Genomic DNA, 25565 nt, shown 5'->3' with positions numbered 1-25565 from the left:
AGTTTTGTAACATGAGCTATGCAGGTTTTTAGATGTAATTTCTTTGCAGCTGCAGTGGTTCAGACAGTGACACCTTAGCATAGGTTGTAGTTGATGCACAAAGTGTTTTTAACTGTGTTTTGTATGTTCTGTATTCCTGCCAAGCAGTGTTTTAAAAATGATTTTTTGCTGTTTAAAACATTCTTTAGTGCCTCCTTGCTGTTTTTCTGCTGTTTAAAGCATATTAAGTGTCCCACTGTTGTTTTTCCTGCTGTTTAAAACATGGTTTTAGTGTTTCCTACCTAAATTAGTGTAGCTAATAGCTGTAGCATAGTCCAGATACAGGTTTGCTGCATCTGGGTCTGTTTGTAGTGGCTGTTATAGTCTGAGCACATTTTCCAAGCTATCTTTGATTGGTAGGGACTCTTCCACATCCTTGTGAGAGAAGTGTGCTGATTGGAACCTGTCCGGTGAAGGGTGATTGGTCTAAGGCTTGCAGTAAGTACCCTCATTGGTTATTTTGATTTTTTAAAAGTTTTTTAGTTTTTAGCTTCTGGTATTTAAGCCCTGCATTTCAGCCAGTTTCTACTTCTTTGCACATTGCACAGTGCCATGCACTGCTGCACAATTTGCACCACAGCCGGACTGATAATTTTGAGAATTTTTCCCTTAGATACAACTGTAGTACATTAGTATAGTCCTCATCTTTAGTACATCTCTGGTCTAAGAAGTATTGCTAGTGAGCTGTGACCTATTAAACCACTAGCCAAAAACCCTGTCAGAAATATCTATCTACAGAGCTCCTCCTAGATCAGTCCTGAAAACACCCCCTTTGTAATAACAGTTTTTCAAACCTGTATTATGGACAGTTGGACTACCCTTGTTTCTTCAAGATATGGTCCTCACTAACATGACAAACAGATGCACCACTGCAACTGTCGGACCCTCATCAATGAAATATGACCACAAATCAGTCACCATCGAACTGGCACTAACACCAGAACTCACAAAGTGAGAAATCAGACTAAAAAAGTCACCAAAGTGAACTATACCCACCTAGGGAAAGGTATAAATGCATTCCAAGACCCACCCCCATCTGGAAGTGGTAATTACACCAAAGCTTACATTAAAGTCCTGTACAATCACTTGTATAAGTGTATAAGTTTGTTTTTTCCAGACAGAATGAAAGCCAGAGCCCCAAGTAAAAAAGCCACACTGGCTGGACATCCACCATCAACAAACTTTACAACATACGCAAAAAGTTGCTGTTTAAGAAAATTAAGGCTAAACCCCAGCAATGGAAAAGCACCCTCCTCAGCCTCAACAGGCAAATAAGACAACATGTCAAATCCTCTAAGGGTAATTTTGAAAAAAAAAAAAATAGCAATCATTGCATTTTGCAGCTACATATATAGCCTAAAAGGTAGGACCCAAGCATGTGCCAAACTAGTGATTAACGGTATCACATACACTGATCTTGTAGAGAAAGCAAACTTACAAGCAGACAGATTTGGTGAAAATCTCACTCCCTTATACTCTTCAAACTTACCACAAACATTGTCCTCAACTGCTCCGCACCCAACATGTCTGAAAATCAGGTCATTAGAACCTTGTCTAAGGCAAAAAACACAGCATCTATGGGCCAGACAGCACCCCAGGCTGTCTTCTAAACAGACTAAAACGTGAACTAGTATCACCATTAAGTACTCTAAATAGTCACAGCGTAACATTGGCTTTATTCTTGCGGAAAGGCGAACAGCAACAGTTATTACCCACCACAAAGATGGCTTGGCAACAGATGCAGGGAATTATGGACCCATAAGTCTGACCAGCCTCATCTGTAAAGCCATGGAATGTATCATCATGGATCTCATAAATAAAGACATGGGCGATCTCCAAACCCTGGATCCGACCCAATTTGGCTTCATCAAGGGCAGATCCTGCTTGTTATACCTGGTGGATTTCGTTGAAAATTTGACCAGGGCCATTGACGAGGGAAAATCTGTGCACACAGCATACCTCGACTTGGCAAAGGCCTTTGACACAATCCCACACTCAAGCATTACCAATAAACTTAGCATACTGAATGCAAACCCCTTTGTTGTATGATGGGTTGCCGACTGGCTCACAAACTGGTCATGGAGAATTAATTTTTGCCAAGGCCCTAATAAAAGAGTCTCACCTCCCTGGCTATTTGCAGATAATGTGGGTCATGATATTTTAATTGTCTTTACTAAGTTAAAATATGCTATCCCTCAATAGTCATACCATGACATTTGCCACAGACATTCCACATTGTGACACTGGTAGATTTTTTTTTTTTAATTTTATAAGTGTAACTTCTTGGTGGGCTTCTTAGGCTGTGAGGCTATATCCTATACTAAGCTTGTGGCAATGTCATTAGTGTCTGGACATGCAGGGCAGGATCGGACGCTGGTGTTGTTTCACACATCATTAGTGATAAAGTTGTGTTTTTAGCATTATTATAATTTGTAATTTAAATGTGAAGTGATTTGCAGTGGTTACATACATATTTTATGTTTCTCAAACTCAATTAAGGTCATCAGTGGGACGAATAGCTGGCATTTCAACAGCTAGATATTATCCAACATATCTTCTTGGTGGCTCTGCAGAAGTCATCTGCTGATTTAAGAAAGTCATCCTTTGCTGGGGCACTAAATACATTTTTGGGATATATACTGTATCCCATCTATCTGCTTGCTAGAAGACTTGTTACAAAGGACAATGCTGTACTAAGGTGTTTAGAAACCTGATCCCCACACTATAGTGTAATCCCTTTGTATTTCTGAATAGACATTTCTATGACATTATTTTGACAATGCTGTGGCATCTCTTTAGCTTCTTAATCTGCTGAGTACTTAGAGGCATAATGCATTAAACAGTGTGACAGTAACATTGGCAATAGCTGCTACCAAATCATCAGAGACAGCAAAGTATAGTATTAATCTACGGTATTGGCTCATTCAGCAGCAGCTTAAACACTTCATCTTTCCTTTTCAGACATGTTGACACATCAAATGGTCATCAGTATCTGACTCTAATAATATGATTCTAATCTGAGTGTCAAACTTTATTTATTGATTGATTTATTGATAATATATCTTACTGGTAAGTCAGGTGAGAGCAGGCTCTTCTTTAGATGCTAAGCTTTATGTGTTGCAGCTTTTAAATCTATTAAGAGGTAACCATGGGGTTTGCATGTTGCAGCTACAAATGGTTCTTCAAAACATTCTACCTAATTAGGATACATCGGACATGCTAGTTTATTTAGCTGTTGCTTATGTCTGTTTTTTTTAATAATGTAACATAATTACCATTGAGGTTGATGGAGCCAATTATTACCTTGCACAAATAAATTCTATATGTTATATATTATATCAATATTATTAAATTTCTTTGATGACATTCCTGAGTAATATTATTTGGTATTTTATATTTTTCAGAAACTGATTCCATGAGAATATTAATAATTAAGACAACGTAATTCACTGACAGGTAATAATGCATCATTTTCTATATTATATTGGCTTAAATTGTATAATGAGAAAACATGATTAGAGACTCGTCCAGTAGCTGCCAGTGTTTACGACACCATGCTATATTTTCAGGAAGTTTTATTAAAGTATTGATACCCTGGCTGTTGCCAATTCTTATTAAATCGCTCTTCCTGCAGTCTGAAGGTTTTGACAGCATACAACGAATGAAGTGTGCCATATGTATATCCCTGCCAGAATCAGGAACCATAAGGTTTCACTTTTAAATTTTCGCTTGCCATCTTTTTCTTACAGACAACACTAATCTGTTTTCAGTAGTGATTCTTTTCTTATTGCACACAATTTCTTTTATGGCTTACAGTTACTAATGGTATACCAATGCCCTTTCTGATCTACCGTTCTTTTGGTCAGCTACGGACTTATGGCAGTTTTAATTGACCTTTTCAGTGTTAGTAACATTAAGGATAATCTCCCTTACTCTTTGTACTTCTCTACTGCTTAGTTTGCACCCATAATATTCTGAGCTGCCTAATACAAACTGTACAATGTATTCAACTGATGGAAGTAACTCACTGTTATGACTTTGGTGTAGGCCATGCTGACATGTTGATTATCACATAATTCCATAGCATTAGTGTTAGTGTCATTATTAATAAAATATACATCTAATACATTACAGTAGTCTGTGAAAAGATAGGGGTGCAGTACTTCTGGACTGATGATGATGGATGCATTTAAGATATCTGGATACTGGCCAAGCTTTTCCTATAATAATTGGACAGTGGTCAAACTTTTCCCATCATAACTTTGAAAATGTTCTGAAATGTGCTTTTTTGGGGGGGATAATATTTATTCTGTCTGCCCAGTCACTTTTCAGAACCAAGCCAGCAAAATTGTGCTCCAGTGTCAAGCTCCTTTAATTTTTGTTGTCCCCACTTTAAAATAGTATGTAAAACTATGTCAGATCTCATTTGCTGCCATAGCTTTTGGATGCAGGCGTCCACTGTCACCAAGAGTTTTGTTTTCTATTTTACTTCATTGTTACTACCGTTATTCTATTACACTGCTGTTTACTTAGTGTTCTGATAGTTTTTGCTTCCTTTCAGGGAAATTATTTCTTCTGAGCTGATTTTGGTCTTGTTGACATCACTAGTGCCTTGGTTTGCTATTGAGCATTCTTCTGTTGTTAAAAAAAAAACTGTTAGCAACAGATAGTGTAAGATGGTTGTTTCTTTCTTTGTGTGTGTTAGAATTTAAAATTGTAGACATTAGATTTAGTAAAGCGCAATACTTTAGACATTATTCTTGTACTTAGGTTTCTGTACCATTAGCACCTCTGCATGATTTCTATTTTCTTTCTAGACATGGACAAGGATAAGATTTTTAGGGAGTGCCTGAAGTGTGATCACAAAATCCCCCCAAGACATGAGTTGTCTATGGTGTGCTCGGGAGTGGACCATCTAACTATGGAATGCTCCATCTTTAAAGTCTTTGGGCCTCATGTCGCTTCTGATATAATTTCTAATAAATTGATCACTTAAGGTCTGCTGCCTCCAGACCCTGAGGCTAACAAGCACAGGAAGCCTTCAGACAAGGATAAGCACAACGTCAACAGAAATACATGAATGGAGAGCTTTGTAAGTTAAGAACTGAGTACCTAGACCCATTCTTTGCTCCAGTAGTGCCTAGAAATGTTAAGCAGAACTTTTTCAGAGAAAGAGCGGTCTTATATTTCTTCCCAGTCTCCATTCCACTTCTTCACATCATTCTTGTCCTACAAGAATATCTCAAAAGCTGACTTGGATTGTATGATGTGGGCATTTTTGAAGACTCACATACAGAAGTGTGTCTGCCCACCTCCCATTTATCCCAAGCATGGATAGGGCTGGCCCTGTATCTCCCACCTTAGCTCCTCCCCTTTTTCACGTTAGCACCAGTGGGGTAGGAGCTGACACTGCCCCTGAAGTCTGTAACCTCAGGACCGAGTGGCACTCTCAGCTTAGTTCCACAGTCTTTTGATCTATTGCATTCAATTCTGAGAATCTTGGAGCCAAGGTGGTCCTTGGACCATTGTCTTGATGCCAAGTCTTCACTGCTGTCTTTGGAGTGCTCTCACATGGCTCCCCTTTGGGTGTTGGAGACCTTGGTCTTTGGGACCTCAGCACTGATCCCTTCCTTGAGGCCTTCCACTTTTTCATCTACCTCTTCTTTGGGAAGGTTGGATCTGGCTGAGGTGGGTACGGCTTTCAGGTTATGGGGACAATCATTGTTTCTCCATTGAAAACAGATAAGGTAGACTTCCTTTGTGTTGGTTGTAGCCCACGACTCCCTCTCTTCTTTGTTCCAGCCCCATTGTGCATCCATGTGTCAGATCTAAAGGACTAGCTGCAAAAACACTGCACAATAGCAGGATGAGTCCTCTGAGGAGTTTGATTCTCAATGCCAACAGTCCAAAAAAGAATATGTGCAAAAGGAGGCACATCAACTCACTGGCAGAGTCACTCACTATGGACACTGACTAGCAAGATCAAGATGTTTTCACCCAATTCCCCTACAGAAGACACCAGTGAAATTCTTGAGTTAATGTGTCAGATGGGATCTTGGCCCACTGGTTCACCCTCTCATGATGAGGAGAAGAGACTCACAAAGAAACTAGATTATGTGATATGTCTTGTGCTGAAGCAGGAGCATTGGGCTTGGATGAAGAAGTGTTTTTTGAGTTGCATACTGAATTTTGAGTGTAAGTGTTGATTTCCTTAATGACAATGGGGAGAGCTTGCCAAAGAGTAGATGCCTGAGAGGAAAAAGCGTGTGCAGTGCTGTGGAATTTGGTTCTAGGGTTAATGATAGTTGGTGTGGCTTGTGAGTAGTGTCTGTTGTATGAGGAGTTGTTTTTTATGAAGTCTAGCTGTAAGTGCAGTAAATACGTAGAGCTGGAGTAGTTTTTAGAGTTGGGATCCTAAAAGTAGGTTAGTCCTTTGTTTTTTGGGTAGCCATCTGGCTTTTTGTAGGGTGATACAGTGGTGCTCAAAGAAAGGTGAGTTTGTAATGAACTGGCAGATATTGTTGCAGATAGCTTGGAGTGTGGCAATGTTTTTTTTTTTTTTTTGGAGGCAGAAGCAAAAATTGGGAGCCTATGTTCAAGCTGAGAAAAGAGAAATCCTTGGCTTCTCTGACTGGTTGGAATAGAAAAGGGGAGACCTTTTTGGTCCAGATAGCACTCATTATATCTATGTGGAAATGGAAGTTTAGTGATTGATCAAGCCATAGTCCTTGGTATTTGAAGGTGGATGTTTTATCTATGGCATGACTGTGTAGGTCAAAGGTAGTTAAGGCGTCAGGTGCTTAGTGATTTTTCTGTGGAGTTACAAAAATCATAGTTTTGGTGTTGGTGGGGTTGAAAGGGTGTTATGGTTTATGAGCCACTGGTGGAGCTCATGTAAGTGTGGCTGGAGATGGCATTAAATGTTTGTGTGAGAGTTACCTGATCAGTAAATGACCATGTCGTCAGCACAGAGGTATGGATAAGCATAGAGGATGAGAGAGATCTCAAGGAAGTTTGTTAATGAATATGAAGAACAGGAGAGGGGCAAGAATGGATTTATGGACTTCTAAAAACAGAGGTGGCTAACTTCATGATACCCATGCAAATGGAAAATAGGTGCATGACTGAATCATACACCAATGCACTGTATGAGCACATACACAAGTGCATGGAACGGGCCATACCAAACAGAACCAAGACGCTCTTCTCCAAAAAAGGAAGCCAATCTGGTGGTCCCCCACCATAAATAAATTCTTCAATGGAAGGAAAAAAATGTTGCAGAAAAGGTGAAGTCCCAAGACTGGAAAAAATCCCTTGTCAGCCTCAGCAAAAAAACGAGATCCATCATCAAATCCTCTAAAGCTAGCTACGATTCTAAAGACAACCACAAGGCATTTTATAGTTATGTAAAGAATCTACATGGCAACACTCAGATCTGCTCTGAGTTACAACACAATGGCAATGCATATACAGAACCAAGTGATATTGCCAACACATTGGTCAACAGGTTCAGTATGAACTTTAACCCCCTTTCACCCCTATCACAGCTACACAGGTAAAAGCCGCACTGTCCAAAACCAAGAATACAACTTCCATGGGACCTGATAATATCCCTAGCTGTGTTTTACATGAATTACAGAGTGAACTGGCACCACACCTGAGTACCCTGTTCAATCACAACCTCATTTCAGGCTTTGTTCCTACCAAATGGCGCACTGCTATGGTCATCCCACTCCACAAAGGGGGAGCGAATAAAGACCCTGGGAACTACCACCCCATTAGCCTGATGAGTCTGATATGTAAGGCTATGGAGCGAATCATAATGGACTTTATAAATAATGACATGGGAAATCTCCAAATTCTGGATCCCAAGCAGTTTGGGTTTGTGAAAGGTAGCTCATGCCTACTCAACCTGATAGACTTCTTTGAGTCTGTCACCAGAGCTGTGGATGAGGGCAAGGTAGTTCACACAGCCTACCTAGATCTTGCCAAGCCTTCGACACCATCCCTCACTCAGGGATCATAGATAGACTCACTAAACTAGGCATAAACCCCTATGTCAAAAGATAGGTTGTCAAATGGCTCACTGATAGAACCCACACTGTGAAAGTAGTGTCTCCAAGTCTGACTACCGACCAGTTACAAGTGGTGTCCCACAGGGATCGGTCCTAGGTCCTCTCCTGTTTGGCATCTACTTCTCTGAAGTTCAAGCCAACACAAAGGGACTCTGGCTGACCAAGTTCACAGATGATTGCAAACTGGGAGTCATTATTGATTCTCCAACTGATGTAGACATTCTACAAAAAGGACTCACTGACACCAATGACTGGTGCCAGAACCATGGCCTTAAGCTCAGTTCCAAAAAGTGCATTGTCATTCCCTTTGGGAAAAATTTGCTGCCTATGAACTACCACATAGGCAATAGTCCACTAAACACTGAAGGTGTGATAAGCAATCTAGGGACACAGGTTGACAGCATCCTCTCCTTTGATAACCACATTGCCACTGTAGTCAGAAGGTCCTTCTATGTGGCACATCTCATTACAAAAGGTTTCTCATCCAGGAAGAAAGAGGTCATAATATCTCTCTACTTGTCCCTCATTAGACCTATTATAGAATACAATGCCTCATTTGGTATGTAGCTCACTAGACACCTACAACAACTGGAAAAGTCACAAAAATACTTCACTAAGAGGATCTTAGGCCTTAGACACATGCCCTATATGGACAGACTCAAAAAACTCCAGCTATACTCTGTCTCTTATGGCGTACTTAGAGGCAATCTCTGCTTAACCTTCAAAGCCATGTCTGACCCAGAGCTGCTAGATATGCTGCACCTAAAGAAATCTCAATCCCTCCATGCCACATGCTCCAGGGACCTAAACCTCATTACCACAATAAACAGAACATGCTGGAGGGGACAGGTTCCTAACCCAGAGACTTCCCATACTCTGGAACAAACTTCCCATTCACGTCAAGCAGAGCACTCCACTGGCCCTCTTTAAGAGAAATCTTGATGAGTGGATGGGCAATAGGAAGTTCATCCCGGGAATGACTTCAGTGGCCTAGCTTGACAGGGGTAATGGGAACTAACTATAGGCAGCATAATGCCAGGGAAACTTCTTGGGCTAGGCCTATATAGGCTCCAGGGCCGTTAGCCTGAAACAAACCTATGAACCTTTAGTAATAGGTGCAGATTCCAATCTAGAGGATCTTATTTTAACTCTAAAATGTCTCTTAATTTTTAAACCATGGAGTGACATATGGACTATCACCATATAATTTCAATTAGTTTGTTTTGAAGAAGATAGCAGTCAATGAAGTCAAATGCCTTTGTCATATTTATACATAGGGGACCTGTAAGGAGGCCACTAATAGAGTCTAGCAAGTTGTTTTCAGTTAGGGACCAAAATCCTGTCAGAGTATTTTGTCCAGGCTAGAATCTATCTTTATTTATTTATTTATTTTTTGAGAGTGAGAAGGTAGTACTGCTGGACATGGAGGGAGAGTTGGATGTAGACTATCTTTTCAAGAAGTTTGACCAGAAATGGATGGATAGATATTGGACAGAAGCGAGAGGTTTCTTTTGGGTTGGTTTGCTTTGGGGTGTCATTTAGAGCAGTTTTACAAATCTGTGGCATGATGTTTTGTGTAAAACATAGATTACACATGTAGGTGAGAGGAAAACATAGATGCTCTCAGCATTAGCAGTGATTTATGAACCAGGGTTTATGTTGTCAGATCCAGGAGAGGTGTCAGTGGCAATATTTTCAAGTAGAATAGAGACTTCTTTGGGACATATGCATTTGAAGTGGAAGACGGGGATGAATGGTGGTGGGGTGGGCAATGAATAATCTGTGGGAGGTCAGGAGTTTATCGATGGGAGATTGCTAAATTCTTTAAGGAAATGCACTGGAGTAATTTTACTGTTTCACATTTAATGGTGTTTGTAGACAAGTTATCATGAGGAGGTCTTCTTTCTGTAAGTAGGCTAACATCTTTTCAAATGTATATGTGGGAATATAAGATGGTAATTTATTTCTTTGGATATTTCTTCTGTGCCTTCTGATGGACTTCTTGGCTAGGTCTAGTTCCAGTTTTGCCATGCTTCATCTCTTAGAGTTATAAGATGTTTGAGTTCAGTGGATAACCATTCAGTTTCAGTGAGTATATAAATCCTGTGGATAAGGGGGAAGAAATTTTCTTGCAGCTGGAGCAAAGCATTGGTTAGGTTTACAGCTGCTGTAATAGGATCATGTAAGGGGGTAAATGGTTCTAGTTATAAGCTGTAAGAAAGGTTTTCAGTTTGTCTATATTTGTACTACTCTGGTTTCTAATGGCTTTTTAATATTGGTGGTAGTTTTATAAGATGGTTGACAATTGTAAAGGTGACTGGGCAGTGGTCGCTTAACGATGGTGGCAGAATCTATATGTCAGCAATAGGGTTTGGTATGTGTGTAATAATCAGGTCGAGTGTGGGGTGTTTGGATGGCTTGAGGTTATGTATCGCTGGTTCTTTTATGAGTTGAAGGAGTCCATGGTCTGCTAGGAAACTAACTACCTGTGTGAGATGAAAGAGGGGCAAAATCATTAAGATTGAAATCACCTAGAATGATTATGTTATCATTTTTAGGACAGCTATTAAGAATGTTAGGGATGAGATATTTAAGTTTATCTAGGGAAGCATATGGTGGTAGATAGGCTGTAGCAATCAGTAGTGGTTTGCCTTTGTGAGTTGGAAATTTTATGAGAATACAGTTAGGACCAGAGTCTGAGGAGGAGTTTCCTTGGATGGTGACCTTTGGGATTGGGTTATTTCTGTAGAATATAAGAGAGCCTCCACCTGATCTTTTGCCTGGTCTGGCATCATTGATGTAATTGTAGAAGGTTAGAAAGTGTTGGAACTTGGGGGAGTCTTTTTTGGCCCAAGATTCTGTGACTGTTAGTTTGTCTGAGTTGTGCTAGAAAATAAAAACACTTATGCAACCTAGCTTGATTCTAATGATGCATGCATTGAGGAGGGCACATGCCAGTGTAAGAATGGAGTAATTCTGATGTTGAGAAAAGACCTGTGGTGGCTTCAATGTTACTCTTAAGAAGGAGTATAAACATTATAGAGGATAATCTAAATGAGGTATTTGGTCTTTGGACAGAGATAATTTTTTTTTCTGAGTCTTAGTAATCATATAGCAGAGTGATCCTGACAGTGGTGAGTTGGGAAATAGTTTTGGTCTGATTACTGGGGTTGTGGTAGTGGTTTGTTGGTGAAGAAGTTATGGAAGTAGGGGTAATACATAGTGATATGATGATTGGCTGTGTAATTATTTTATGAAGATGTTTGTTATTGGTAGTAGGGGGTGAGGGAGGTGATGAGAAATGAGGAAGAAGGTAGAACAGGGTTAAGTTGTGGATACAGAAACATATTACTGATTGGATGTGTGCAGTGTTTGTACAGGAAGTTGTAACTGGGAGGTAAGAGTTCCAGTAACATTATAGTACTGACTATGAGGCTAGAGAGATAAGCTGTATATGTGGTTTTATAGTTGTGTCTTTTTAAGAGGTGTGCCTTGAGGGTGTGGCAGTGGGTAGAGATCAGAAGCAATATAATGGGTGGTCAGGGGGTGGCTGTAGAAATGGGGATATGAGGGGTGTGAAGAAGAATACAAGTCCCAGTGGTTTAGGAGTTAATCAATCAAGGCCTGTGTCTAGCATTGAGCTCAAAAAGGGTAGGTACAAATGCATAAGTAATTCACAAATGAGATCTTGGAGATAAGAGGCAATGCCAATAATTGTATGACGCTAAAGCAGTGTATACTGTTTCACCATTTTAATGGGGTAGAGTTACCCTAAAGGGAATGTACCTACTGAGATTCAAGTGTTTTGAAAGGAAGAGTCAAGCAAAGAGTAGCCATAGAAGTACCTCCTGCCATAACATGGCTACAAAAAAGAAAAAGTAAGAGTGTAAGACACTAAGCACAATTGGCAGGATTAGTGGGAAATGCACCTTAAATGTTTCCTTGCTTTTCCTATGATAAGGCTCCAGCATGAAGTATTTGGACAGAATCCACTGCACAGCTGTTTACAGTGTGAGGACAGACCCAGATAGTTTGACTAAGAAGTGAAATATCTGAGGAAGAAAAGCAAGCAATATAGCACTAAAGATGATCTGTGTCATTTAAATTAGCAGGAAGAAGAGAAAAAAAACAAGTTTGTTTCACTTCAGAAACAATAGACAGAAATAAGATAAACCTGACTGTGTTGTGGTAGATGCCATTATTGTGGCAGTGGCTGCGAAAAGGAGCTGACAGATGACAAAGCTACCGTTCATCTGCCCAGTAAGGACTCTATGGACATGGTTAGGTTAAAGAAGCAGGCATATACTTTAGGCAACTATGCACTTAGGGCCTTGATCTATACCACTGACATGAATCATTTCCGGAGAGATTTGGTGCAGCAAGTACTAGCCTCCCACATGTGATTTCAGAAAGCAGTTGGAGGCAGGTCTAGATGCGATGTTGTATATAAATAATCACTTCATAAGGCTCACGCATAATGCAGCCATTGGAGAAGCTCTTGCATTACAATGAGGTGTCAAACCTAGCTTTGCCTTTGTCAATTTGGGGATGACTTTAAAACATCCTTTGCAGATGCCCTCTATCAAAGATTACCTTTCTTTGGTCCTTATGGGAAGGAGAAAGATGCAGATGTGTCAGCAAGATAGAAAAATGCTTTCTGTTGTAGGAGTCAGATTTGATTACCTTAAAGATCACAAAATAGCAACCAAAAGGGGCCCAAATCTCTATGGCTTATGGAAGTCAGGCTTCAAATTTTGAATCCACATCTGACAAGGGCAGTCATGGCAGAGGTGGCCCCTTTAATGGACATAGAGCTAGCGGGTGAGGTAGTTTGCAGAATTAGGGATATTGAGGATCTTTCTCCAACAGGCAACCTCATCATCCCTGAAGGGGGTCATTTATCCCCCTACTCTCCTAAGTGGATGGCCACCACACAGAATTCCTGAATATAAAGGATACTTCCAGAGGTTACACATTTCCCTTTTCCAAGTGCCACCCCCAGTTCAGATGTCCACCTCTGGATGTGCCACCTCATCAACAAATGGCAGAAGAAAAAGAGATTATCTCTCTCTATTTCAAAAAAAGAGCCACCCAAGAGGTCTTTCCAGATCAGACAGGGTCAGGATTCTATTCAAGATTCATTTTGGTTCTGAATTAAAATAATAACCTCATGCCTGTTCTGGACTTCAGCCAGCTATCCGACTATGTAAAGAAGAACCAGGATGGTCAAGATGCAATCAACTTTGCCTTGCCTATAGAAATATAATTTAATATGCTCTGTCACTCTCCAGGATTGTTTGTACACATCAAAATAGCCAAGTTCTCCAGGTGATTTCTATGCTTCCACCTGGGAGCCAGTTACTTTTAGTTTAGGGCCCTGTCCTTTGGTCTCACCACAGCCCCTCAACTTTCACTCCAGGAGTTCACCAAGTACATGGCTATGGTAGCCGTGCATCTCTAGCTATAAGGGATTCAGCTGTTTCCAAATCTGGATGACTGTCCCCTTGCCGCTCTACTAGAGTATAATTGATCAACAGGAGGAACTATATGGTCAAACTTTGTCTGTCCTTGGGCATATCCATAAACTATGAGAAGTCCATTCTTCAACCATCTCAGGCTATTAAGTTCACTGAGAGCCACCTGGATGCAGAAATCTGCATAGTGTTCCTGCTTCAGGACAGGACTCAGTCATCAGGGAATGCCATCCAGACCATACTCCACTTTGATTGTCCACCAGTAGGTCTATTTTTCTGAGCTCTGGAGTAAATGGTCTCCTCCATTCTGATGGTGTAATTTGCTAGTTTTTACATGAAAGTACTTCAGTGGCTATTCAGGGCTTAATGGTCTCAGGTTTCATATCAACGTTCCACTTCCATTACTAAAAACAGCCCTTGCAAGGAAAAATTATGATGGCGGTTAACATCCCCCTACGTTCTGTTGAAAAGGCCCTTTGTTTTACCACCATCTACTGCAGCAGTAATCATGGATGACTCCTCCTTGGGGTGTGGGGGCATTACAAGAAATTGATTGTCCAAGAGTTATGGAGTTCTCAAGAGGTTATTCATCACATCAGTGTCTTTGAAATACAAGTAGTACTCCTTGTGTTGCAGGAACTACAGGACTTCTTACCTCTGAGAGTGATTTTGAGCCAAACTGACAATATGACAGTAATTTGGTACATCAACAAGCAGGAAGGAAACAGATAATATCCCTTAAACTGGGAAGCCATGAAAGTGGACAAGAGTCAATTACTTTGCATTACTTTCTAATAACAATGCACATTCCCAAAAGGTCCAAATGTCTTGCTAAAAGGCTCAGCATATTCATCCTGATGTCTTACAAGTAGCCTCTCAATCCAGATGTAGCACATCAAATATTTTGATGTAGGGGGCAGCTTTGCTGTGACCTCTTTGCTTCCCCATCCAACACCAAGTGCAGCAACTTCTTTGCCTTGATCCCCTGAGAGGGACAGTCCCAAGATATGGTCTAGCTGAACAATGGCCTCACAGGCTGCTTTACACATACTCCCCTTTGTTGTTGATTGCCAGGATTTTCCAGAAACTGATCAGATGCAAAGGCACCATAATCCTCATTGTCCCATACTAGCCCAAGCAAATTTTGTTTCGCCTGTTAAGGCCTTACATCAGAGATGTCCCCTCAGCTGTTAGAAGATCCGAGATAGGATCTGCAATCCCACCCACCCATGAACCCTCAACTGGATCTACACAACCTCAGACTAACTGCCTGCTTTGTCCATTTCCCATAATGGCCCTACCTAGTCCAGGATCTTATTGACATCCCAGAAAGAATCTACCTGTAAACTTTACCTAGGTAAGTGGAAATGCTTTGCACTCTGTGCAGCAGTACAGAACATTGGCACTCATACTGCTTCCACTCCAGACATTTTACATTACCTGGTAGGAGTGTTTGATTCAGGTTCCAGTTTGTGCAGTTATCGGCTATGTCAAATTCTCACTCACATTTTGATGCCCATTTGTTGGCTTCTCATAAATTCTGCAAAGCCTTTCTCAAAGGCATTTTCCTCCTTCATTCTCCAATTAGGGAACCATTGATGGAATCTTAGTTTATTACTGGAAGCTTTTAAGTCACCATTTGAACCAGAATATTCTCTACCCTAGAAGTTTCTTTCCTGGAAATATTGTTCTTTGTGGCTATCATTTCAGCAAGATGGGTATTAGAGTAACTTGTTCTATCTTCTGTTTACCCTATGAGGATTTTCACAAGGGCAGGATATCTTTATGTACCAATCCTTCATTTGTCCCCATGGTGGCCACTGATGCAAACCTAAATGAGCCCATCCATTTACCAGCATTTTTTTCCAAACCTTTACAATAAAAGTGAATATACTTTACATACTTTGAATGCACACAGACAACTGATATTCTACCTGCACAGAACCAAACCCTTTAAACCCTTTAGAAAAATTCACAACTCTTTGTGTCATTTGCTACTAACAAGTTAGTTTCAAGAGTGATTAATGTCACCGTATCTAGATGACTTTCTGATTGCATATCATACATTTACTTAGGTCATAATCATTCCTTACCATGTAGTCTCAAAGCTTGTTCCACAATGTTTGTTACCACTTCCACAGCCTTCTTCAGAAATCCCTCAATTGATGAGATTTGTGCAGCAGTAAGGATTAAAAATTAGATACTATCTGGAGGTCTAGGGCTTCCTTTGGAGCCACTGTACTCAACAGTCTCTTGTCATGACTCCACCCAGATGTCCATTAGATGGGGATTCTGACACATCAGTTGGATTAAACAGAGGGGATGATTAGGATACAGTAATTATGTACCTATCGTAACCTATCCATGCCTGTCCAGTGCAACAACCCTCCCTCCTTTCCCCACCTAAATTGCTATTCTGTAGGACCTGAACAAGATCTGACATCAGTTCTGCCACTATTTATAAAATTTGCTTTTATTCCTTGGAACGATCTCAGTCTGAGATAGCTTCACACACTAGTGTATTATATGCATTCACACACTAGTGCACTATGTGCATTTTGCCTCCTATTGTCTGTTGTACTGATTTACTTCATCTGAATTCATTATCTATCTAGCTGTTTGATAAAGTAGTGTACTTTTACACTCTAGCAAGCACTTGTTTTCTCATCAAGGTCAGTGGGTCTTCCTTCTAGTGCATGGGAAGTAGCCGGGTCTGGCTAGGTTGAGGAAACACTTGAGATTTTTGCATATAGCATTATTGTCTGGAGAACTTATTAATCAGCATATCTTGTTTTTAGTGCCTTTATAAACTGAATGGCTATTGTTTTTATACAAAGTGAAGTACTTTTATTGAATAATCACACTTTTATGTGCTGTATAAGGTACACTGCTGTATCCATATCTTTAAGTTTGTTTGTGGTAGCACTTCACTCAGGAAACTCTCTTACTGTGATTCTAAATTAGGAGGACTGGGATTATTCATCTAGTGGCTGTAGGTATTTACTTGGTCTTTCTGAGCTGGAAAACTCACAAAAGACATATAAGTATTTTTTCTTTGCACTTCTCTTATATACTGTGACTGTACTTCAGCAGTTTAAAAAAGCTACTGTTTGCTGCTGCTTTGCACTGTATTTTACTACTACATTTATTGCACTTTGAATTTCACACCAACTGCTGCTTTTATTTAATTTAAGAAAAGATATGCTTCTGCTGTTCTATTCTGCTGCTATTATTAATTCAAGAAAAAACTATGCAGCATTTACACGGCTGCTTATTTCATTAAAAAAAAATCCTTCTTTATTTCTATTGTCCCATTGTACTTCTGTTGACCGTAGTACAGACTGGATTCAGACTGGCTAAATTCAGTTCTGTTTGTAGACTGAACACTAAAAACCAGGGAACATATTTTTGGAGAAGCCCCGCCTGTACCCTCATGGCAGGAGCATACAGTAGGACTATCTAATTAAAGCTTACTGGTTTAGGGGTCAGTTTGAGCTATTTCATTGGTGCAGGGCTCAGTTTGAGCTTTTTCATGTTTTTTTTTGTATTAGCTGCTTTGATCTTGCTTGCTAATAATGCACCATCACACATCACCTTGCAGAGGGGGTAACTTTTGGTGGTAATAGATGCAAAAGAGTCAATAGAAGTATTTTCCCTTAGAAGTGGCTGCTATCTAGCAGAGCAGTTCTGGAATAGCTCTCAGCTGTTCAGTGAATCACCCAGCAGAGATTTTATCTTTTACCTATTAAGATCAGACCCTTTAGATCCCCTCTTTTATAAACCTCCTACTGTACACACCATAGGTTAGTCACCCTAAAATAGCTCCCTGACTGATACCCCCATCTTTTTTACTCCTTATCTGCTGAGATACACGTTTCAAATGTTGCATTATGGACTGTCAGTTTTCCTCTGTTCTTCCTGCCAGCCTTGAGGACATTTTTTTTTGAGGCAGTGTAGCAACTACCTCATGTACACTGACAACTCCTTACTCCTAAATCACTCAAGTACATTTTGCGACAGATGCTCTTATACTAAGAATCAGGAATCTCTGCTCTCTCATGCGCAGAACAGCAACACTAAACAGGTTGTCAGAGAACACACCACAACTCCTATTCATAATATGCACCCAACTCATAAACCTTCATATGCAAAGGTTCTCTCCAGCAACCTACCTAAACACCAGAGACCTCCAAAACACAAACATGCTACACCTAACACAACACACAAAGCACCCAATATACCTAAAAACACTAGCACCTATGTCTCACCAAATAAGCCATTAAGGCATTGTGCAACTATTCCAAGTCTTTTAGTTACAGGTGACTTTATAGTGAGACATACAGACTCACCACTCTCCAGGTTGAACAAGGAGAAGGTTACGGTCAGCTGCCTGTCTGGTGCAAGGATTCACCAGATCACACATGCACTCAAGTCACTCAGCAAGTACTGTTATGACTCTGTCATAGTTCATGTTGGTGAGAACAATTTGAAATATGCCTCTCTGGACTATATGAAGAGCGACGCGATTGAGCTCTCTGCATATGGGTCACAGATGGGTATCTCCCTTGCCTTGGATGATACCACAATATAAACAAAAAATGATTGACTTTAATAATTGGCTTGTTTCTGGTGTCATTCTAAAAGCATCCAGTTCCTGTTAGTCTGGGATGACATGGTGGATAGACCATGCTGCTTTGCCAGAGATGGTCTTCAACTGGCACCTCTAGGCTTTTGCTCGCTGGCTAAGGCACTTGTCTCCCCCATAATGCCTTCTTTAAGCAAGGCCACAGCAACAAAATTCCTGTCATGAAAACATCAAACACAAAGAAACTAAGGGTCATGCAGTTAAATGCTTGGGGTTTAATTCAGAAACTGCACTCTCTAGAAGCACTCCACTCCCTGGAAGATGCTGACATCTGTGCAGTCACAGAAACCTGGTTCAAGGTTGCAGAAATTACCCTGGCCTTGCAAGGTCACAATGCCTTTCAGACTGAAAATTGAAGATGTAAGAACCAAAGGAGGTGGAGTATCTGTCTTCATTAAAGATAATTCATCTCTAGACTGGTTAGACAAGAAAACACTATGGAACTACTCCAAGTCCAAATTACCATGGGTAAGACCCCTTTCAGGTCATCATCAGTTATAGGTCCCCTTCCATGAACCATGATGTCCACACAGTTTATTTAGACCTACTTGGGACAGTTAAGGTACAACCTAACACCCTAGTCATGAGTGACTTCACCTATCCTTCTTTTTAACTGGAAAACTTATATGAGCCCAAAATCACTTGCACAAAAATTTCTGGACTTTGTTAACTCAAATGCCCTGGAACAAACAGTGCTCCACCCCACAAGGGGCCCCAGTATTCTAGACCTGGTTCTCACCAATATGAGTGACTGATGCAATGCCTCAAGTGTAGGGTCAAGACTGCTTAAATCTGATCATAAATCAGTCATTTTTGAAGTAGCAATAGCACCAGAACTCCCCAAGGAGAAGTCAAACTAACAAAATTCACCAAAGCTAACTATACCCTCCTAAGGGAAGGTATAATTGACTTCCAAGCTCCAGTTTCCATAGATGGCACTGACAGCTATACTAAGTTATACACTGATGCCCTGTATAAACATCTACACAAATGTATAGACACAGATGTGCCAGATAGAATTAAAGCAAGATCCTTAAGAAAAAAAATAAACCATTCTGGTTGACACCTAGCATTAAGAAATTGTACAATAAGCAGAAGAAGCTGCTGTCTAAAAATACAAAAGTGAGATCCCAGAGCTGGAAGAGCACCCTCTTCAGCATAAACAAGCAAATAAGACAACTAGTAAAATCTTCAGAGAGCAGCTATGAGAAAAATTTAACAACCATAGCCAAGGATAACCATAAGGCCTTCTTCAGCTATGTCCACAGCCTTAAAGATAGGACTCAGATGTCTGCTGAACTAATTGTGGATGGCATCACACATACTGACCCTGCAGAAATTGAAAACCTGCTAGCAAACAGGTTTGGAGAAAATTTCACCCCCATCTCCTGCAAGCATACCACAATCCATGTCTTCATCATCTCCTCCTCCCTGCATCTCCAAAGAGCAAGTCATCAATGCTCTCTCCAAGGCTAAGAACTCAGCCTCCATGGGATCAGATGGCATTCCAGGCAGCATTCTTAATGTTTTAAAACAACAGCTAGCTGCTCCATTAGGCACTCTATTCAAGCAGAGCCTGAGTACTTGTTTTGTTCCCAATGAATAGGAAAGAGCAACTGCTATCCTCCCCAACAAGTGTGGCTTGGCAACTGACCCGGGTAACTATAGACCCATAAGTTTAACCAGCCTCCTCTGTAAGGAAATGTAATGAATCATCATGGACCTCATAAATAAAGATATAAGTGACCTCCAAACCCTGTATCCATCCCAGTTCAGTTTTGTCAAGGGCAGGTCATGCCTGCTAAACCTGGTGGACTTCTTTAAGAATGTGACCACAGCCATAGAAGAAGGCAAAGCTGTACACACAGCCTTTCGTGACATGGCAAAGGCCTTCAATATTATCCTGCATTTGTGCATCAGTGATAAAATAACCCAGTTAAATATCAACTTCTATGTTGTCTGGTGGTTTGCAAACTTGCTCACAGATCAGCAACACTCAGTCAAAATGTGAGACTTTATCTCCATCAGAAGACCTGTCACCACTGGGGTATCATAAAGGCTACTTCTGGGCTCCCTCTTGTTTGGCATATACTTCTCAGAAGTTCAGGCCAAAATGGAGGGGCTGTGGGTGCTATCACTGAATCCCATAACAATGTCAGCGTACTTCCAAAGGGGCTTACAGAGACCAATGATTGGTGCCAAAGCCATGGTCTTAAACTAAATGCTAAAAAATGCATCATCATTCCCGTTGGTAAAAACAATGTTCCTGCTGTTTATAAAATAAGCAATAATACCCTAAGTATCAATTCAGTAGTGAGAAACCTGGGAACACAAGTTGACTGTGACAGCTTTGACCACCATGTGTCTACTGTGGTGAGGAAGGCATTCCATGTCACTTACAGCATTACTTCACAAGCAAAAGAATTTATAACCCCCTTGTACTAATCCTTCATCTGGCCTATTATTGCATATAATGCTACCTTTGGTATGTGTCATACCATACACCTGCATTAACTTGAGAGACCTCAGAGATTTCTATATAAGAAAAGTCAGGGTCTCCAGCACCTGTCTTATATGGACAAACCGAAAGTTGCTGTCACTGTACTCAGTAGCGTATAGACTACTTAGCGTTGACTAATGTTTGGGTTACAGGTCTATCTCTGACTCAAATCTAATGGAAATGATGCACAGCCGTAAGTCAAATGGGACTAGAGTCACCAGTTCCAGGGACCTCATTCTAGTCTGCAACATAAACAGGTCCTGCTGGAGAGACAGATACATCTCTCAGAGGTTGCCACTCCTCTGGAATAGGCTTCCAATCCATATCAAGCTGACCATAACCATCATCCTGTTTAAGTGCAACCTGGATGACTGGATTGGAAATCATACATTTCTGCAGATAATTTCCATGGCTTCTCACCTGGACATGGGTAACTCTTGCTAGAAAAACTTTGACCATAGATGATATCTCTCATCTAGTATTATATTAGGATTTAACGGCTAAGCTTGTGAAGACCTTCAAGTCAATAGCCTAGCAACATCCCATGAACCTATGAAACTATGGGGAGACAACAATTAAAGGAGCTCAAGGCTGGCACACTAGTACTGCTAGCTGAGATCTGACAAGTGGCTTAAGGACCCATTAGTCTAATCAGATGGATGTGAATAAAAGGATCCAGCATTATGGTAGGTACATAACTACCATTTGTATTTTATGTTTATCGCATGTAAAACTGCACAGTCCATAGTATAATACTGTTGAATGCACGCTTTACATTTATTGTAATTAATACTCCAAGGTGGTTACCCTTGTGACATAGCAAAATACTGCTAGCCCAGCTATCTGGAATTTTGAATATAATCATATATCATTTGCAAATATCAGCATTATTCATATGCTTGTCTTACAAATGTATTTGAGCTATAGGCTATGTGTATATTAAACTAAAGGTACAGAAAAGTGTGTTTTACAAGGTTTGTACAGTACTGAGCTTCAAGGATGTGTCCATAGTGTATCCTACTGGAAAAGAACAGAAATGTATATAAACTATATACCTGTACAAATGTATATGTTTTAGCAGTAGAAACTAGAACATACAGAGTTTACTTGCAAAATTTCAAGAACATAGTTGAAACTAAATTGTTTAATGATTGTGTTATTACTGTTATCTTTCAGCTTCAGTGCAGTAGTAGACACAATGTCCAGAGCTGGAAGTTTTTTGTATGTTCTTGAAATAGAAGTAATTACTAGGTTTGAGATGTAGACATGTTTTATTGTTTTATGACTTTCAGGATCTGCAAACATCTGAGAGATATGTATTTTTCACAAGAAGATGTCAAATGCTACACTGGGCTTTCAGCTTGGGAACTAAAGTCAGGTCACAAAAAGTGATTTCATCCAAGCTAACCCAGCAGTAATATTTTATATTAATTTAAGAACTCTCTCAGAGAGAGGCTGTGCATTTTGTATCTTGTCTTGCTGTAAGTAAGTTCTTAGGGCATAGTAACTCTTTTAGATTAAGACAGGAATATAGTAAAGTATAGCTTAAATGGTTTCTTTATTTATTTGAGACTGTCCTGCAATGTTGTTTTAAATATTTCCTGTGATTTTGAACTCTGATGTAACTGATTACTTATTGAGTATTGTCTTGTTCTTTTGCGATTTATTTACTGTTAAATATATTTAAACCAATCCTTGTGGCTGATATCTGTGAGACATATTTAAGATCTTAGAGTACTTGCATATCTATTTGGTGACACTCTACAGGCCACTCCTAAATAGCCTTGATCTTGTTCAGACTACTATTTAGATTAATAGCAATATTACACAGCACAATTGGACTTCCTTTGTTATGGACCTTAGAGCAGCTGATAAAGAGTTGGCTGGTGGCAGCTGGAACTACCTTGTAGTCTGGGTAGAAGGGGACATAGATAATAAACCTGTGCCAGCCTTCTCCAGGTGTGTGTGTGTGTTTGTATATAAATCAAATCTCAAAGAGAGTGTGTGTGTGTGTGTGTGTGTGTGTGTGTGTGTGTGTGTGTGTGTGTGTGTGTGTGTGTGTGTGTGTGTGTGTGTGTGTGTATGTGCGTGTTTATAAGCTACTTGGGCAGGGATATGAAGTACTGGTTGGATAGAGAGGGTGCTGGCGGTTTTGACTTGGCCAATCAGCTGAGATCTCAACACTATAGCTGTGCCAGTGGGGAGTCTTATTGGGGATCTGGAGAAAGAGGGAGAAACTAGCCCCAGACTAACTGTGATCTCTGTGTGCTCTCAATGGAAATTGAACTTTACTATGTGTGTACTTGTCATCCTCCCACTGTATACATAGGTTCATAGGTAGGCACTAGGCTATTGGCCCTAGGGTCTATATAAGCCTAGCCAAACAGTATCCTGGCTTTTGCCACCCAAGAAAATTATTTCCCTGTGCCCCTGTCAAGCAGAGCCACAGAAATGATCCCCGGGTTGAATTTCCTATCTACCATCCAATTATCAAGATTTTTCTTGAAGAGTGCTAATGAAGAACTTTGTTTGATATAGATAGGTAGTTTTTTCCAGAGTATGGGAAGTCTCTGGGACAGGAATCTATCCTCCAGCATGTTCTGTTTATTGTGGTGTCAAGGTTTAGGTCCCTAGAGCGTGTGGCTCAGTGGGATTGGGATTTCTTTAAGTGGAGCATGTCCAACAGCTCTGGGTTTGACATAGCTTTGTATGTTAGGCAGAGATCGTCTCTGAGTAGACGATAAGTGACAGAGTAAAGCTGGAGTTTTTTGAGATGGTCTGAGTAGGGCATCTGTTTGAGGCTGGTAATCCTCTTTGTGAGGTATTTCTGTGGCCTTTCCAGTTGTTGTAGATGTCTTGTGAGGTACATACCAAAAGGGGTATTGTACTCTATAATGGGTCTAATGCAGGGGTGTAGCTAGGATTTTCAAATTTGTACTCACAGCTCTCAAACTGCTACCCCCCTCCCCCAGCCAAGCTACCCCCCCCCAGCCAAGCTACGGCCATTCTCGTAATTCATGGTTCGCTCTTTTAGTGTCGATAAAGAGGCATTTGCTGTAATGCCTCTTAAGTAATATAATATAGATTCACTCAAACTCGGTTCGTTGAAAATGAACCTGAAAGTCAGTTCTTTGAAAAATGCAGCATGATAGTTGCGGTAGAGGATTCATGCTTTTGTCTTCTGTAACTAAGGTACAGGTTTTGAGGTTCAGTAAATTACTAACCACCTGCTACCCCTAACTAGGGTGTTTTACTCACACACACAACCCTACCTACCTCTTAGTGCAAGAAATATGGACAAAGCCTAAAATAAACAGGGACAGATATTAAATAATGCTCTTGTGAACTTAGAAAGTCGCTAGAATAACAGGATTTGTGCTAGTATGAATTTTTCTAAAGGACATGAAGTCTGAAACTCAAATGTCTGTCATTATTTAGTAACTTCAGCCTTCAATGATTTTCTAGAAAATCACAAAATTTATGAGGAACAGACAAAAACAATGGGGCAAAAATCTGGGCATTCTGCAAAATTTGGACAGTTGAGAGTTATGCTACCTACCTCTTACACACACACACACACACACACACACACACACACACACACACACACACACACACACACACACACACACACACACACAATACCTCTCAACCTCTTAGAGCAACAAACCCATAAATAAAACTGAGGCAAAGGCCCAAAAATAGGGACATTTTTTAAATATTGCCCTTATAAACTTAGAAAGATAATAGAATAGTAGTAGGTCTTGCATTAGTATGAATTTTCTGAAAGGTATGAAATCTGAAACTCAAATGTCTGCCATTATTTCCTAACTTCAGTCTTTAATGATTTGCCACTAATTTGCCAGAAAACCACAATTTTATGAAAAACGGACCAAAAATGTGATGCAAAAATATAAAATTGCCACACAATACAGCTGGGAACCTATCAAAGAAGGGACACCTTTTTAATATTAGCACTGTTAACTTGAGCAGCTGAAAAAATTAGAGAATCTACATGCATTTCTGAAATAAAAGTAATATATTACTCTGATCATTACGGTTATTTATAATTGTAAACCCTCCACGTTTTCTTCCAAAATTGCTATTTTGCTGAGGGATTATTAGGGGGAGAGCAACATTTTGAGGCAAAATTGGGGACAGTTGAGAGGTTTGGATATTCCTAATTCTATAAAGCAATTTATTTGCACATACCTCTCAACCTCTTAATGCAAGAAATCTGGACAAGGCCAAATATATTGGGGGAACATGCAAACAGTACTAAAAATTGATTTTGTATAAACTTAAGACAGTTGATAGAATAACAGGTCTTGCTTTAGTATGCATTTTTCTGAAGGTTATGACATCTGAAACTTAATGTCTGTCATTATTTAGTGACTTCATTCCTAAATGATTTGCCAAAAATGTTTTATTTTGCATTTTACAGCACAAACACCAATAAATATCTGTTAAACAAAGCAATGCAGTCTCACAATGAAACTAGACTTAGCATTAAAACTTCTCTGCCCTTGAAACTCACACTCATTGAAACAGCATTGAAACCCACATTCAAAGAAAATGTATCTCAGCATCTGGCCAGTGGCGGATAAAGATTACATTTGGGCTGTTTAAGTAGTAAAGCAGAATGGACCTGCAAATGAAATAGTCGCACCCCCCCCCAGGTCAAAGTAGTGAACGGACCTGATAATTTAAATGTGGTAATGAAATTGTAAAGCAGAACGGACCTGCAAATCAAATAGTTGCCCACAAAGTACAAATTTAAAGCAGAGCCGGCTGCAAATCAAATACTCAGACACTTCAGAACCTGCAAATTA

The 25565-nt window shown here is 40.1% G+C and overlaps 1 protein-coding gene across 1 annotated transcript in view; it reads left to right on the top strand.

Moving 5' to 3' along the window:
- Positions 1 to 25565, top strand: part of LOC122808746 (kelch-like protein 33) — a 146952-nt gene that overhangs the window by 96791 nt on the left and 24596 nt on the right. The window contains exon 6 of the mRNA XM_044079762.1: positions 3444 to 3495. Within this exon, the coding sequence (XP_043935697.1) occupies positions 3444 to 3484 (41 nt within the window). The 3' untranslated portion in view covers positions 3485 to 3495. The remainder of the gene's footprint in view (positions 1 to 3443; positions 3496 to 25565) is intronic.

Source organism: Protopterus annectens, chromosome 8.part0 (assembly GCF_019279795.1).
Source record: "Protopterus annectens isolate FY-2018-M chromosome 8.part0, PAN1.0, whole genome shotgun sequence".
NCBI lineage: Eukaryota > Metazoa > Chordata > Ceratodontiformes > Protopteridae > Protopterus > Protopterus annectens.
The sequence above is the reverse complement of the archived record's forward strand: the minus strand, read 5'-3'. Positions and strand labels throughout refer to the sequence as shown.